Source organism: Cherax quadricarinatus, chromosome 19 (genome assembly GCF_038502225.1).
Source record: "Cherax quadricarinatus isolate ZL_2023a chromosome 19, ASM3850222v1, whole genome shotgun sequence".
Classification (NCBI taxonomy): Eukaryota; Metazoa; Arthropoda; class Malacostraca; order Decapoda; family Parastacidae; genus Cherax; species Cherax quadricarinatus.
This window is the reverse complement of record NC_091310.1, coordinates 19,351,597-19,370,125: the sequence shown is the minus strand read 5'-3', so window position 1 is coordinate 19,370,125 and position 18,529 is coordinate 19,351,597. Positions and strand designations below refer to the sequence as shown.

Here is an 18,529-nt window from a genome sequence, read left to right as displayed (position 1 = left end):
ACTTAGCTTCCCCATACCCACTTAGCTTCCCCATACCCACATACCTAGCCTCCCCATACCCACTTAGCTTCCCCATACCCACTTAGCTTCCCCATACCCAGATACTTAGCCTCCCCATACCCACTTACTTAGCCTCCCCATACACACTTAGCCTCCCCATACCCACTTACCTTCCCCATACCCACTTACCTTCTCCATACCCACATACTTAATCTCCCCATACCCACATACTAAGCCTCCCCATACCCACTTAGCTTCCTCATTCCCACATAGTCTCCCCATACCCACAAACTTAGCCTCCCCATACCCACTTAGCCTTCCCATACCCACTTAGCCTCCCCATACCAACATACTTATCTTCCCCATACCCACATATCTTTTCCATAGCCACTTAGTTTTCCCATACCCACTTAGCTTCCCCATACCCACTTACATAGCTTCCCTATACCCACTTACATATCCTCCCCATACCCACTTACATAGGTTCCCCATACCCACATACTTAACTTCCCCATACCCACTTAGCTTCCCCATATCCACTTAGTTTTCCCATTATTCACTTAGCTTCCCCATACCCACTTATCTATCTTCCCCATACCAACTTATATAGCTTCCCCATACCCACATACCTAGTCTCCCCGTACCCATTTAGCTTCCCCATACCCAGATACTTAGCCTCCCCATACCCACTTAGCCTCTTTATACCTACTTAGCCTCCCCATACCCACTTAGCCCCCCATACCCACTTAGCCTCCCCATTCCCACTTAGCTTCCCCATATCCACTTAGCTTCCCCATACCCACTTAGCTTCCTCATACCCACTTACATAGCTTCCCCATACCCATTTACTTAGCCTCCCCATTCCCACTTAGCTTCCCCTTACCTACTTACTTTGCCTCCCCGTACTCACTTAGCTTCCCCATACCCACTTAGCTTCCCCATACCCACTCTGTTTCCCCATACCCACTTAGCTTCCCCATACCCACATACCTAGCCTCCCCATACCCACTTAACTTCCCCATACCCATTTACGTAGCCTCCCCATACCCACTTAACTTCCCCTTACCTACTTACTTAGCCTCCCCATACCCAATTAACTTCTCCATACCCACTTAGCTTCCCCATACCCACATACCTAGCCTCCCCATACCACTTAGCTTCCCTATACCCAGATACTTAGCCTCCCCATACCCACTTACTTAGCCTCTCTATACCCACTTAGCCTCCCCTTACCCACTTACTTAGCCTCCCCATACATACTTAGCCTCCCCATACCCACTTACCTTCCCCATACCCACTTTCCTTCTCCATACCCACTTAGCTTCCCAATACCCACATACTTAATCTCCCCATACCCACTTAGCTTCCCCATACCCACTTAGCTTCCTCATACCCACATAGTCTCCCCATACCCACAAACTTAGCCTCCCCATACCCACTTAGCCTTCCCATACCCACTTAGCCTTCCCTTACCCACTTAGCCTTCCCATACCCACTTAGCCTCCCCATAGCCACATACTTATCTTCCCCATACCCAAATATCTTCCCCATACCCACTTAGTTTTCCCATACCCACTTAGCTTTCCCATACCCACTTACCTATCTTCCCCATACCCACTTACATATCTTCCCCATACTCACATAGCTTCCCCATACCCACATACTTAGCTTCCCCATACCCACTTAGCTTCCCCATATCCACTTAGTTTTCCCATATTCACTTAGCTTCCCCATACCCACTTACCTGTCTTCCCCATACCAACTTATATAGCTTCCCCATACTCACATACCTAGCCTCCCCATACCCAGATGCTTAGCCTCCCCATACCCACTTACTTAGCCTCCTCATACCCACTTAGCCTCCCCATACCCACGTAGCTTCCTCATACCCACTTACCTTCCCCGTACCACATACTTAGCCTCCCCATACCCACATACTAAGCCTCCCCATACTCACTTAGCTTCCTCATACCCACATAATCTCCCCATACCCACAAACCTAGCCTCCCCATACCCACTTAGCCTCCCCATACCTACATACGTATCTTCCCCATACCCACATATCTTCCCCATACCCACTTAGTTTTCCCATACCCACTTAATTTCCCCATACCCACTTACATAGCTTCTCCATACCCACTTACATATCTTCCCCATACCCGCTTACATATCTTCCCCATACCCACATACTTAGCTTCCCCATACCCACTTAGCTTCCCCATATCCACTTAGTTTTCCCATATTCACTTAGCTTCCCCGTACCCACTTACCTGTCTTCCCCGTACCCACTTATATAGCTTCCCCATACCCACATACTTAGCTCCCCATACCGGTATCACTTAGCCTCCCCATACCCACGTAGATTCCTCATACCCACTTACTTAGCTTCCCCATACCCACATACTTAGCTTCCCCATACCCACATACTTAGATCTCCCGATTACAAAATGAGATCTATTTGAATAGAGATCTCCAGAAGATACTAAGTCGACTTACTGATCCCCCTCTACCACCCAGACTGTTTTCTGGTTTTCTAAAAGTTTGTTAGTTTTTTTAGTACAGTTATCCTGTATCAAATTTCCCTTCACAATAGCGCTTTGTTATTACATCTGGATGAATACGTGTATTTGCGGCGAAGCGCAAGCAGACCAATACGGTCTACATAGGACACGGTGAGGTCAACGACATCATAAAAAGAACCCTTGCTACAGCTGGATGCCCAGCCGAGAGGGAGCCCCATCACTACCAGCCAACAATACCCACAACCCAGCAAACTGCCCCGACGGGATCACCATCTATCCTTGGAAGATTGGCAAGCTCTTAGCATGGGACTATACCTGTGTGTCCACACTGGCTGACACCAATATCCATCACAGTGTTGGGCGACAGGGAGGAGCTGCTGACCCCAGGGAGGAGTACAAGATCAGCAAGTACAGGGACAGAAGCCAACAGTATCAATTTGTCCCAGTAGGATCAGAGACCTTGGGATCATGGGGAAAAATGCCACACGTTTCCTTAAAGAATTGGGTTCCAGACTCATCGACACCACCAGGGACGCAAGGGCAGCCACTTTCATGTTCCAGCGCCTCAGCGTAGCCATCCAGAGGGGAAATGCTTGCTGCATACTTGGCTCGCGTCCAGCTTCGGATGAACTGGAGGAAATGCATAATCTTTGATACATTGTACCATTGTATTCATGTTTGTGTTTTTCTGTAAATGTATTCTGTTTATTAATAAATGTTCACATAGAATATAAAACATAGGGGGTGGTACGAGAAGAAAATATTCAAACAGCTCCGGGGAGAACCTTGAGTTTTCCCTGAGGTACGTTTATTGTCTTCTCTGAGGATGAGGGTCCCCAGTCCAGCTATAGAGGTGGTACTTCCATATATATATATATATATATATATATATATATATATATATATATATATATATATATATATATATATTTATACACACACACACACACACACACACACACACATATATATATATATATATATATATATATATATATATATATATATATATATATATATATATATATATATATACTTTGTACATTTAATTTAAATGGTACCATGAGCACTTTAGTTACGATACTGTACACTACAATATACTTTAAGAAACTGTTCTATCTGGTACGTTACTGCAATGAAATGTAGTCAGGAGTGCAAGAGTGATTTGTGCGTATGAGCATGAGTGCTTGCTTAGACTCGACTTAGAATATGACTGACAAAACAAGGCCCTAGATAACTTCTGACCCCATAGAGATGCAATATAACAGCAAGCTAGAACAGTAGAATGACCAATACATCTAACAGTAATAATGCATGAAGCAGCTGTGAACAGAACAGCGTCAGGCAAAGGAAACTAAAAACGACCGTAACTGAGGACAATCGTTAAGTCCTTGACATACGGCCAAAAAAAAAAACCTTATTATTGAAACTAAGTTTAACAAATTCCAAACCCCGACTACGACTATGCGTAGATGAGAAGAAGATACGTGTTTCGAGTTAAACTCGGGACCTCAAGCTTAGAAAGTGTCTCACGGCACAACCTCTGAGATGTATGTTCCGGCTCACCAACGGAAACATCACTAAGAAGTGCAGAAAGGAGATGTTACTTCGACGAGGAGCTGTGTGTGTGAGTGAGAGGTAGGCCCTGCAGATATAACGTCAGGTGTCTTCTGCCGGCTTACCACACTCGCCAGTAATGGTAATATATATATATATATATATATATATATATATATATATATATATATATATATATATATATATATATATATATATATATATATATATATATATATAATTTTTTTTATATAATATAGGGAAGTACCACCTTTCTAGCTGGAATGGGGACCCTCATCCTCAGAGAAGACAATAAACGTACCTCAGGGAAAACTCAAGGTTCTCCCCGGAGCTGTTTGAATACTTTCTTCTCCTACCACCCCGTATATTTTATATTCTATGTGAACATTTATTAATAAGCAGAATACATTTACAGAAAAACACAAACATGAATACAATGGTACAATGTATTAAAGATTATGAATTTCCTCCAGCTCCTCCGAAGTCAGACGCGAGCCAAGTATGCAGCAAGCATTTCCCCTCTGGATGGCCACGCTGAGGCGCTGGAACATGAAAGTGGCTGCCCTTGGGTCCCTGGTGGTGTCGATGAGTCTGAAACCCAATTCTTTAAGGAAACCTGTGGCATTTTTTCCCCATGATCCCAAGGTCTCTGATCCCACTGGGACAAATTGATACTGTTGGCTTCTGTCCCTGTACTTGCTGATCTTGTACTCCTCCCTGTCGTCAGCAGCTCCTCCCTGTCGCCCGACACTGTGATGGATATAGGTGTCAGCCAGTGTGGACACACAGGTATAGTCCCATGCTAAGAGCTTGCCATTCTTCCAAGGATAGATGGTGATACCGTCGGGATCACCTTAATTTGACGTATTTTTTCCGAGGCCCGTTATACCCACATACTTAGACTACCATACTCACATAATCTCCACATACCTACCCTCCATAATATTGACACATAATTAGCCTCCATCTAACCACATGAAATTCAGTTTAGTTTACCATCCCTTAATCTCGCACCTCCACCCTCTCCTTGTCCCGCCTCCTCCAGAATAATACAGCACAGGCTAATACAACCCGTGATAATACAACTAAGGATAATACAACACAGGCAAATACAACCCAGGTCAGTACAGCACAGGATAATACAGTACAGGATAATGCTGCACAGGATAATACAACCTGACATGTGGTGGCGGTACTTGTCTAATATGATCTTGAAGACTTCTACATTTGTCCCAGTAGTGTTTATCACTGAAGACTTTTATACCTTGTTCGAACAGTGTTTCCTCTTGAAGAATTTTACACTTGTTCCAGCAGCGTTTCCTCTTGGAGACTTTTATACTTGTTTCAGCAGTGTTTCTTTTTGAAGACTTTTGCACTTGTTTCAGCAGTGTTTCTTCAAGGAGATTTTTACACTTGTTTCAGCAGTGTTTCTTCTTGTAGACTTTTACACTTGTTTCAGCAGTGTTTCTTCTTGAAGACTTACACTTGTTTCAGCAGTGTTTCTTCTGGTTGTATGTTAAATAGTCTGATAAAGATTTCCTAGAGTAATATAACCTGATACGTATCGGTTTCTCTCAGCTATCAACCTTACGGGTTTGACGCTTCCCTATGAAAATAACAATATAATAATCCGAGGGAAAGATTTTTCTCTTGTTTTATATAAGAGAAAAATATTAGGAAAGTGACTTGTGAAGGTCTTGTTTATGGTACAACATGACCGTAGAAGTACAGCAGTCCATCCCTGGATCCACCAAACATATATCCATCTAAGAGGTGTGGGAGTATTGGTGACGTTGTTGTCTCTCAGGTATATCTGTCAATCATGTGAGGCTCCAGACAGATGATTGTTGCTCTTACTTCCATCACCTTGACGTCACTCCCGCCGTCACTCCTGCTACCGCCGCCGCCGCCGGGTAACCTAGAGTGCGTGAGTTGCTAGCAAGAGCCACACATCGTGGTCGTCGGGCAAGCAGTGCGGACGTGCGACAGCGAGCGCTCGAGTGTTCGCTAGAGGCGTTTGTGTGTGCGGCTGAGGCACAGCGCACTCTACAACCATATCAAAGTGTGCCTCTTAGAAGACGTGCTTCACTTGTGTCTGTATAACAGTAGTGCAGACCGTCTGCGTGTGTATGTGTGTGTGTGTGTGTTGATGTTCGTTTAATTCTTCTACCTTGGTAAACTTGAAAATTTTATCTCAGGCATAAAAAATGTTTTAAGGTCTCCTTTGAAACCACCAACACACGTCGGGATTTCATGTTAAACCAGTAAAATATGTCGCTATTTAAGGCGGTTTAACGCGTAACTGCAGGTTTATTCGTCATCCTATACAAATACTTCAGTTTAATTGGGTAACGTGCACCGGTACTTTAACCAAGGAGGAACACGTGCAGGTGTAAGGGGGGGTCTGTTTACTGGGCAGGGTGTACCTGTAGTACCAAGAATGGGCACCAGGAATCTTCCCCCTAAGGACTGGATGCTGGGGGACTTCCACCTCCAAGAGAATCTTCAGGGTCATCAGGCAGTTATTCCTCAACACCACCAAGAGGGTCCTCAGCACCATCAGCAGGCTCCCCAGCACTATCAGGAGGATCCTCAGCATCATCAGGAGGGTCCCCAGCACCATCAGGAGGCTCTTCCTCAACACCACCAGAAGGGTCCCCAGCACCATCAGGAGACTCTTCCTCAACACCACCAGGAGGGTCCCCAGCACCATCATGAGGATCTTCAGCACCATCAGGAGGGTCCCCAGCACCATCAGGAGGCTAATTCTCAACACCACCAGGAGGGTCTCCAGCACCATCAGGAGGCTCTTACTTCACAGGAGGGTCCCCAGCACCATCAGGAAGGCCCCCAACACTATCAGGAGGCTTTTTCTGAACACCTCCAGGAGGGTCCCCAGCACCAGAATACAAGTGCTGACAAACATGATCATCTGCAACAACGCCCTGATAACCACAGTGAGGACCTAATGCATGAGGACCTCTGCTGTAATAAAGAGCTCTGCCTTCAGGACCTATACCACCATGAAGAACTTCAAAATCTCAACCATAAGGAGAACCTCTCTCTCCAAAACATCCACAGTAAGAACCTTCCCCATAATAGAGAACTCGTTAACCAGAACTACCACTGTGAGGACCTTGAACACTGTGAGGACCTCCAACACTGTGAGGACCTCCAACACTGTGAGGACCACCACACTAAAGACTTCCACAACACTGAGGACTTCCACCATACTGAGGACCACCACAGTGAGGACCTCCAACCCAGTGAGGGCCTCCAACCCAATGGTGACCACCGCAGTGAGGACATCCATCCCAGTGAAGACCTCCGACACGAAGAGGAGCTCCCTCACCAGAGTCTTCCCCTCATTGAGGGATTTTCCCATCAAAATGAGGAACTGCCTCACAATGAGGACCTTCCTAACAACAGTGAAGAACTCCCCAGTACTGAGCATCTTCCTCACTGTATTGAGGACCCCCACCAAAATGAGGACCTCCACCACAATGAGGATTTTTCCCACCTCAATAAGGACCTTCCTCACCACAATCAAGACCTTCCCCATCACGATGAGGACCTCCACCACAATGACGACTTTCCCCACCACAATGAGGACCTTCTCCATCAGACTCCCAATCTGCCCTATAAGGACCTGGACTCTCCAGACCTCCACTTTCCCACCCATGTGAACACTCAGATCCTCCATAACGATTTCCACCTCCACATTTCCAATCAGGAGGCCGGTCTCCACCTTCAGAAGGAGGAGGAGGTCCAGGACCTCCAGCGTCTCCTACCTCCGGAGCAGCAGCAGCAGGATGAGGAACAGGTTAGTGGAAACTCTGGTTGACCTTGACCTGTCTGGTGACAGACAGGTGTACTGACTAGATTCACGTCTTGACCTGACCCGGATCACCCCTCTGTCGTGGTGGTATCGTTAGTGCACCTGTTTATATTAAACCTTCGGGTGGACACCTGTTTATATTAAACCTCCGGGTGGACTCCTGTTTATAGTAAACCTTAAGGCAGACACCTGTTTTGTTTGATATTTTGAAAAAAAAAGATTTTTGTGTCAAAAACCTTTAATATTTAAGGAACACCTGTTCATGTAAATCCTTCATAGCGAAGCACCTGCGTATGTTCAACATTTGAGAAGACACCTGCTTATCTTAAATCTGTGTAAATACGTGATTGTATTAACGCTGAAGGGACAAAACTGGTGTTTAGTTAACAACTTAGTGGCACACATGTTTAAATTAAATCATTATATGGAACACTTGTGCTTAAATTTTTTGGGATTACACCAGTGAATATGTTTGATCCGTTTGTTTTGTTTGTGTAACACATGTCGCATCATGATGTGCGATACTTGTTGACCACCACTCTGCCTACATAACTTACTAACTCTCTCTCTCTCTCTCATATATATATATATATATATATACAATGGAACCTCTGGTCACGACCATAATTTGTTCCAAAATTCTGTTTGCGACCTGATTTGGTCGTGACCCGAACCTAATTTCCCCATTGGATTGCATTAAAAACGATTAATCCGTTCCAGACCCCTACGAACTGTATGTAAATATATATATATATATATATATATATATATATATATATATATATATATATATATATATATATATATATATATATATATATATATATATATATATATATATATTTTTTTTTTTTTTTATTTTTTTTTTTTTTTTTTTTTTTTTTTTTTTTTTTTTTTTAGATTTTTAAGCACAAAAATAACACTAAGAAAACAGAAAACTAGCATTGCACGAGTCGGTTCTAGACCCCCTACGTCTAATGGCTGAGAAGTGAACTCTGTTATTTATTATCTGATTTCTTTCATTTTTGGTGTACGTTAAGAAGCATCTTTCCATCCCGCATTGCCCAAGTTTCAATAAAATAGCCCAACACACCGAGAAAAAAGAATATTTACCAAAAATCATATATGGCAAGCCCTAGCTGGGCACTGGCACTGCGAGAAGCTGTTTGTGCACTACCTGCTGATAAAACATTGCTAATCCGAATTTATCACGGCCATAACTTACGAAATAATCGACGAAAACGAGCGTGCACCCAAAAAAAGAAAAAAAATCGAGAAAATAAGTCGCTGACTTTTTTGGGTTATCCTAGGTTCTCTACACATATGCTGCTATGTATGATAACCTGTGTAACTGTATTTGTGTATACCTGAATAAACGTACTTAGTTTTATGGTGCATTGCGAGTGTATAAGGGGATAAGAGAATGGTACTTTTTCCCTTATCCTCGAGTTCACAGCGAATGAACGCACCTCTGACCGAGACCGACTACAAGGCGAGGGTCTTTGTTAGGTATACACAAACAACAGGAAGTGGGGAAAATTGGCACGTGCAAAAAAAATGGCTCGAAATGGGAAAATTGGGGGGCTGTGTTTGTTCGGCACCCGATTATGTGTTTGTAACCAGATGCAAAAATTAGGCGATTTTTTTTTATCGTGAATCGATTTGTTCATGTTCGAAAGCATTCGTGACCAGAGGTTCCACTGTGTCCGTAAGTCATCACAGATTGCACTACCTGCTTTTCTGTCCTCATGCATTGCATCCAGAGGGCTTGTAGCAGCAATTCTCCCTGAACATCTTAGGAACAAGATTGGAGTTCAGTACCAAAAGTTCAATGACAGAGCCATGATCTGGAATAATCTAACAGGCTCTGAAACCAGACCTGCTCCCCCCAAAAACTACAGACAGTCGCAATGGGATGGCCCGATAGTGGAGGAAATAGCCTCACCAATGCTTCAGAGTGTGTCAGGGAAGGATAGAGCCCACCTCCTGGCAGTGAGAGCTCCTCATGCAGGGGAGTTTCTGTTGGCTGTTCCCAACTCCAGCCTTGGCACACAGCTCGACCCACAGACCATCAGCATTGGTGTTGCCCTTCGACTTGCCGCCCCTATTCTTGTTTGCACCCAAGGGTAACAGAAATAACGAGAAATCCAGGATGAGCCCTTGGTTCACCCAAAGGTGTAGAGAGGCCAAAACCAAGTGTGCCAGAGAATCGAAGAAGTATAGAGGGCAAAGGACCCAGGAGAATATGGAGAGAAGTCGTAGAGCCAGAAATGAATATGCACAGGTAAGAAGGGAGGCCCAACGAGAACATGAAAATGAAATAGCAGTGAAAGCCAAATCTGACCCGAAGCTGTTGTACAGCCACATCAGGAGAAAAACAGCAGTCAAGGACCAGGTAATCAGGCTGAGGAAGCAAGGAGGAGAGATCACAAGAAACGACCGCAAAGTATGTGAGGAACTCAACATGAGACTCAAAGAAGTGTTCACAGAGAAAACAGAAAGGACTCCAGTAAGACGCAGAGGTGGGATACACCATCAAGTGTTGGACACAATACATACAACCGAGGAGGAAGTGAAGAAGCTGCTAAGTGAGCTAGATACCTCAAAGGCGATAGGGCCGGATAACATCTCTCGTTGGGTCCTGAGAGAGGGAGCAGAGGCACTATGTATACCCCTAACAACAATATTCAACGCATCTGTCGAAACAGGGCGACTACCTGAGGTATGGAAGACAGCAAATGTAGTCCAGGTTTTTTAAAAAAAGAAGACACAGACACGAAGCATTAAACTACAGACTAGTGTCACTGACATGTATAATATGCAGAGTCATGGAGAAGATTATCAGGAGAAGAGTGGTGGAACACCTAGAAAGGAATGAGCTGATCAACGACGGTTTCAGGGATGGGAAGTCCTGTGTCACAAACCTACAGGAGTTCTATGACAGGGTGACAGCAGTAAGACAAAGGAGAGAGAGTTGGGTAGTTTGCATTTTCTTGGACTATAAGAAGGCGTTTGACACAGTTCCACACAAGAGATTAGTGCAAAACCTGGAGGACCAGGCAGGGATAACAGGGAAGGCACTACAATGGATCAGGGAATACCTGTCAGGAAGACAACAGCGAGTCATGGTACGTGGCGAGGTGTCAGAGTGGCCGCCTGTGATGAGTGGGGCCCCCCCCATTGGGTCAGTCCTAGGACCAGTGCTGTTTCTGGTGTTTGTGAATGACATGACGGAAGGAATAGACTCCGAAGTGCCCCTGTTTGCAGATGATGTGAAGTTGATGAGAAGAATCCAGTCGGACGAGGACCAGGCAGAACTACAAAGGGATCTGGACAGGCTGGAGGCCTGGTCCAGCAACTGGCTCCTGGAGTTCAACCCCACCAAGTGCAAAGTCGGAGTACAGTCTAGGGGGCCAGAGACTACAAACCTCACTCAAGGAAAAAGATCTTGGGGTGAGTATAATACCCGGCACATCTCCTGAGGCGCACATCAAACAAAGAACTGCTGCAGCATATGGGCGCCTAGCAAACCTCAGAACAGCATTCCGATATCTTAATAAGGAATCGTGCAGGACCCTGTACACTGTGTACGTTAGGCTCATGTCGGAGTATGCAGCACCAGTTTGAAACCCACACCTAGCCAAGCACGTAAGGAAACTAGAGAAAGTGCAAAGGGTTGCAGCAAAACTAGTCCCGGAGCTAAGGGGTATGTCCTACGAAGAGAGGTTAAGTGAAATCGACCTGACGACACTGGAGGACATGAGAGATAGGGGGGACATGATAACGACATATAAAATAGTAAGAGGAATCGACAAGGTGGACAGAGACAGAATGTTCCAGAGATGGGACACAGCAACTACCGGTCACAGTTGGAAGTTGAAGACTCAGATGAATCACAGGGATGTTAGGAAGTATTTCTTCAGTCACAGAGTTGTCAGGAAGTGGAATAGTTTGGGAAGCGATGTAGTGGAGGCAGGATCCATACATAGCTTTAAGAAGAGGTATAATAAAGTTCAAGGAGCAGGAAGAGTGACCCAGTAGCGGCCAGTGAAGAGGCGGGGCCAGGAGCTGTGAATTGACCCCTGCAACCACAACGAGGTGAGTACATACACACACGCAGACTAGTGTCCTTTTGAAAGTGTAGAAATTAAGAATAAGAGGATGGTAGCTTAGTATATTAATATGAGTTGGTAAAACCACGAGGATCATTGAGCACATATTGTATGAGCTCGAAACTCCGTCTGTTCAATGCTATAGAGTTACTCTGGCAATCAGTGGAGCATCTGACAACAATAACATGGCTCCAGGAGTGGAAAATCTTACCTCGCAAATCTGAGTGAAAGGCACGACATGCATCTTATTTATTCTTACTTCGGTCGCTGTTTACCATCAAGGCAGGGTGACCCAAAGTAGAAAGCACATTTTCCATCATTCGTTCAAATACTGTTATTCCGGGAGTGTGCTGGCATCACATTTCACATTACCCTCCAACTGTAACATCTCCACTCCGCGTTCAGAGTGTAACACTGCCCTTCCCACTTCCAGCACTATACCATCCCCCCTCCATCACTGTAAGCACTGACCTTCCCTCGTCCAGCACTATACCATCCTAACTTCTCCTTCAGTGTAAGCACTGACCTTCCCTCGTCCAGCACTATACCATCCTAACTTCTCCTTCAGTGTAAGCACTGACCTTCCCTCCTCCAGCACTATACCATCCTCACATCTTCAGTGTAAGCACTGACCTTCCCTCCTCCAGCACTATACCATCCCCACTCCATCACTGTAAGCACTGACCTTCCCTCCTCCAGCACTATACCATCCTCACACCATCAGTGTAAGCACTGACCTTCCCTCCTCCAGCACTGTACCATCCCCACTCCATCACTGTAAGCACTGACCTTCCCTCCTCCAGCACTGTACCATTCTCACTCCATCAATGTAATCACTGACCTTCCCTCCTCCTGCACTGTACCATCCCCACTCCATCAGTGTCAGCACTGACCTTCCCTCCTCCTGCACTGTACCATCCCCACTCCATCAGTGTCAGCACTGACCTTCCCTCCTCTAACACTGTACCATCCTCATTCCTCCTTCAGAGTACAGTCACTGTTTTTCCTTATCTCCCCATGATTCCATCTTTCAATGTGTACACTTCACTTATGTTTCTCGTAAGTCTACATTGTTGCACTGAGTGCAGGTTGAATGCTTGCAACTTGTGCATACGTCTGAGTGCCAGAGGCTCGACAGTAATAAGGAAACGCACATGTTGCAGAACAAGATTTTGTTGCAACTACGTTATGCTCTTTAGCCAGTAGCCTGACAACTTGTATTTGAAGTGGTCATATTCGAGGGCCCGAAACGTCTTCAGATGAGGGTATCCCAAGTGAATATGTTCGTGTCCATTCCACTCACGTTTCGCTCTGTTAAAGCGAAACTTTGCAAATTAAGATATTACCTTATTTCTGGGTAAGTGTTGCCTGCGATAAGTTATCTAAGTTATCTACACTCACAGTGATCGTAGTTATGGGTGAGTGATTTCTACTCCATGGGGTGGAGAATGAGCCAGTGCAAATACGGACATGCGGGGAGGATAGATGTATAATGAGTGGAAAGTAGTTGGCGGAAGTGAGTGGAAAGCTGTGGGAGGAAAAGTCATGCCAATGAAGATAATGATATGCATATATTTGATGAGAATTTGCTTGAAATTGATGTATTATTATTTGAGTATAACTCATTTACGTAGAGGTGGATATCAACCTTAATGACCCTACAAGACGTGGATAGTCTTCAAGCCTTAGAATGTGAGAGACTACCTGACATATGATGCGGAGGTCTACAGGTAGACAGGGTGACGGTGGTGTAAAGGTCTACAGGTAGACAGGGTGAGGGTAGTTTACAAGTTTACAGGTAGACAGGTTGAGGGTGGTGTATGGGTCTACAGGTAGACAGGTTGAGGGTGGTGTACAGGTAGACAGGGTGAGAGTGGTGTACAGGTAGACAGGGTGAGGGTGGTGTAAAGTAGACAGGGTGAGGGTGGTGCACAGGTAGACAGTGAGGGTGGTGTACAAGTAGACAGTGAGGGTGGAGTACAGGTAGACAGGGTGAGGGTGGTATACAGGTAGACAGGGTGAGGGTGGTGTACATGTAGACAGGGTGAGGGTGGTGTACAGGTAGGCAGGGTGAGGGTGGTGTACAGGTAGATAGAGTGAGGGTGGTGTACAGGTAGACAGGGTGAGGGTGGAGTACACGTAGACAGGGTGAGGGTGGTGTACAGGAAGACAGGGTGAGGGTGGTGTACAGGTAGACAGGGTGAAGATGGTCACAGGTAGACAGGGTGAGGGTGGTGTACAGGTAGACAGGGTGAAGGTGGTGTACAGGTAGACAGGGTAAGGGTGGTGTACAGGTAGACAGGGTGAGGGTGGTGTACAGGTAGACAGAGTGAGGGTGGTGTACAGGTAGGCAGGATGAGGGTGGTGTTCAGGTACGCAGGGTGAGGGTGGTGTACAGGTAGACAGAGTGAGAGTGGTGTACAGGTAGACAGGGTGAGGGTGGTGTACAGGTAGACAGGGTGAGGGTGGAGTACACGTAGACAGGGTGAGGGTGGTGTACAGGTAGACAGGGTGAGGGTGGTGTACAGGTAGACAGGGTGAGGGTGGTGTACAGGTAGACAGGGTGAGGGTGGAGTACACGTAGACAGGGTGAGGGTGGTGTACAGGTAGACAGGGTGAGGGTGGTGTACAGGTAGACAGGGTGAGGGTGGTGTACAGGTGGACAGGGTGAGGGTGGTGTACAGGTAGACAAGGTGAGGGTGATGTACAGGTAGACAGGGTGAGGGTGGTGTACAGGTAGACAGGGTGAGGGTGGTGTACAGGTAGACAGGGTGAGGGTGGAGTACACATAGACAGGGTGAGGGTGGTGTACAGGTAGACAGGGTGAGGGTGGTGTACAGGTAGACAGGGTGAGGGTGGTGTACAGGTGGACAGGGTGAGGGTGGTGTACAGGTAGACAAGGTGAGGGTGATGTACAGGTAGACAGGGTGAGGGTGGTGTACAGGTAGACAAGGTGAGGGTGGTGTACAGGTAGACAAGGTGAGGGTGGTGTACAGGTAGACAAGGTGAGGGTGGTGTACAGGTAGACAAGGTGAGGGTGGTGTACAGGTAGACAAGGTGAGGGTGGTGTACAGGTAGACAAGGTGAGGGTGATGTACAGGTAGACAAGGTGAGGGTGGTGTACAGGTAGACAAGGTGAGGGTGATGTACAGGTAGACAAGGTGAGGGTGATGTACAGGTAGACAAGGTGAGGGTGATGTACAGGTAGACAAGGTGAGGGTGATGTACAGGTAGACAAGGTGAGGGTGATGTACAGGTAGACAAGGTGAGGGTGATGTACAGGTAGACAAGGTGAGGGTGGTGTACAGGTGGACAGGGTGAGGGTGATGTACAGGTAGACAGGGTGAGGGTGGTGTACAGGTAGACAAGGTGAGGGTGGTGTACAGGTAGACAAGGTGAGGGTGGTGTACAGGTAGACAAGGTGAGGGTGGTGTACAGGTAGACAAGGTGAGGGTGGTGTACAGGTAGACAAGGTGAGGGTGGTGGACAGGTAGACAAGGTGAGGGTGATGTACAGGTAGACAAGGTGAGGGTGGTGGACAGGTAGACAAGGTGAGGGTGGTGTACAGGTAGACAAGGTGAGGGTGGTGGACAGGTAGACAAGGTGAGGGTGGCGTGCTAGTCACTGGTGAGACACTCTGCTTGTTCTTGGCTGAGACGGAAGCAATTAACTGTGTTCTATTTGTTTACTGCGTTTACAGAGTTATTTGTTACGTATGCGTATATAATAGAGAGAGAAAGGAAAATAGATAGTGAGAGAGAGAGAAAGAGAGGGGGAGGGGGGAATGACACCTTAAATGGTAATTGAGTTCTAATTAGTGGTGAAATTTTGTACTGATGGACACCGATGAGCTATTTGTCTTTCACGACTCTAGAAGACTTTATTAGTAGTACAGGGACGACGGTTCTCTTTCTCTCTCTCTCTCTCTCATACACACACACACACACACATTTACATAATTGTTTTTACAGGATAAGGTTAAGAGATCCTACCTTTATTTACAAGCTAAGAACTGTGACGTACCTTTGACTCACTGGAGACTTTTTTTTATTATTAGGCATACAAGTAGGGAACAGGATGAAGATGAAGCCATCTGTTTGCCAGCGATTTCACTTGGTCAACTGGCTTTATTTCTTCGATGTCTTTTGTTGAACGAACATGCTGCAGACTCCATTCATTCTAAAAATTAATGATCTCAATTGAAATGATGTTCTTGAGAAGGGTACAGCCAGAATGTAGGTGCTGTTTGTTGTCTTGTAGTACAGGAGCTGTCCTCTCTCTCTCTCTCTCTCTCTCTCTCTCTCTCTGTCTCTCTCTCTCTCGCTGTTGCTACTGCAGGTGTTGGTAGTGCTTCTGTGGTTGCTGATTGTGCCGTTGCTGGTGCTGCTACTGCTGTAGGTGCTGGAGCTGTTGTTTCTGTTGGTGCTGGTGCTGCTTCTTCTGTTGTTGCTGTTGGAGTTGCTGCTGCTTGTGCTGATGGTCCTACTGCTGGTGCTGCTTCTGTTGTTGTTCCTGATGTTGCTGCTGCTGTTGTTGCTGTTGCTGGTGCTACTCTTATTTGTAGTGATACTGTTGTTGCTAGTGGTGGTGCTGATGCTGTTGCTGGTGCTGGTGTTGCTGCTTGTGGTAATGGTACTGTTGCTGCTAATGCTGCTGCTGGTGCTGGTATTACTCCTGGTACTGCTGCTGGTAGTACTGGTGGTGCTGCTGCTGTTGCTGATAGTGCTGTTGCTGCTAGCGCTACTTGTGGTGACGCTGTTATTGTTGTTAGCTCTGCTGCTGTTGTTGCTGCTTTCTTCTGGTGGTGCAGTTGTTGCTGCTAGTGCTGCTGCTGGTACTGTTCCTGGTGGTGGTACTGTTGGCGATAGTGCAACTGCTGGTGCTGTTGCTGCTAGTGCTGCTGCTGCTAGTGCTGCTGCTGCTAGTGCTGCTGCTATTGTTGCTGATAGTGCTGCTGTTGTTGATGCTTGTGCTGCTGCTGCTGCTGTTGCTGATAGTGTTGCTGGTGCTGATAGTGTTGCTGGTGGTGGTGCTGTTGTTGATGCTTGTGCTGCTGCTGTTGTTGATGCTTGTGCTGCTGCTGTTGCTGATAGTGCTGCTGGTGGTGGTGCTGTTGTTGATGCTTGTGCTGCTGCTGTTGTTGATGATAGTGCTGCTACTGTTATTGCTGCTACTGCTGTTGTTGCTGCTAGTGTTGCTGCTGCTAGTGCTGCTGCTGCTGGAGTTGCTGCTAGTGCTGCTGCTCCTGGTGTTGCTGCTAGTGCTGCTGCTGCTGGTGTTGCTGCTAGTGCTGCTGCTGCTGGTGTTGCTGCTAGTGCTGCTGCTGCTGTTGTTGCTGCTAGTGCTGCTGGTGTTGCTGCTAGTGCTGTTGCTGCTAATGCTGCTGCTGATGTTGCTGCTAGTGCTGTTGCTGCTGATGTTGCTGCTGGTGTTGCTGTTAGTGCTGCTGCTGGTGTTGCTGCTAGTGCTGCTGCTCCTGGTGCTGCTGCTCCTGGTGTTGCTGCCAGTGCTGCTGCTGCTGCTGGTGTTGGTGCTGCTGCTGCTGGTGTTGCTGATAGTGATGCTGCTACTGTTGTTGCTGCTAGTGCTGCTGCTGCTGGTGTTGCTGCTGCTGCTTCTGCTGGAGTTGCTGTTAGTGCTGGTGCTGCTGCTGCTGCTGCTGGTGTTGCTGCTAGTGCTGCTGCTGCTGCTGGTGTTGCTGCTAGTGCTGGTGTTGCTGCTAGTGCTGGTAGTGGGGGTGGTGCTGGTAGTGGGGGTGGTGCTGGTAGTGGGGGTGGTGCTGGTAGTGGGGGTGGTGCTGGTAGTGGGGGTGGTGCTGGTAGTGGGGGTGGTGCTGGTAGTGGGGTGGTGCTGGTAGTGGTGGTGGTGCTGGTAGTGGGGGTGGTGCTGGTAGTGGTGGTGGTGCTGGTAGTGGGGGTGGGGCTGGTCGTGGGGGTGGGGCTGGTAGTGGGGGTGGTGCTGGTAGTGGTGGTGGTGCTGGTAGTGGTGGTGGTGCTGGTAGTGGGGGTGGTGCTGGTAGTGGGGGTGGTGCTGGTAGTGGGGGCGGTGCGGGTAGTGGGGGCGGTGCTGGTAGTGGGGGTGGTGCTGGTAGTGGGGGTGGTGCTGGTAGTGGTGGTGGTGCTGGTAGTGGGGGTGGTGCTGGTAGTGGGGGTGGTGGTGGTAGTGGTGGTGGTGCTGGTAGTGGGGGTGGTGCTGGTAGTGGTGGTGGTGCTGGTAGTGGGGGTGGGGCTGGTAGTGGTGGTGGTGCTGGTAGTGGGGGTGGTGCTGGTAGTGGGGGTGGTGCTGGTAGTGGTGGTGGTGCTGTTAGTGGTGGTGGTGCTGGTAGTGGTGGTGGTGCTGGTAGTGGTGGTGGTGGTGGTGCTGGTAGTGGTGGTGGTGCTGGTAGTGGTGGTGGTGCTGGTAGTGGTGGTGGTGCTGGTAGTGGTGGTGGTGCTGGTAGTGGTGGTAGTGGTGGTGGTGCTGGTAGTGGTGGTGGTGCT

General features: G+C 47.2%; 1 protein-coding gene across 1 annotated transcript in view; it reads left to right on the top strand.

Moving 5' to 3' along the window:
- Window positions 1-6,140: 6,140 nt before the first annotated feature.
- Window positions 6,141-18,529, top strand: part of LOC128688252 (meduse) — a gene marked incomplete in the record, with an annotated part of 782,472 nt that continues 770,083 nt past the window's right edge. Inside the window, 1 exon segment of the mRNA XM_070086555.1 lies at window positions 6,141-7,923. Coding sequence (XP_069942656.1) covers window positions 6,541-7,923 — 1,383 coding nt within the window.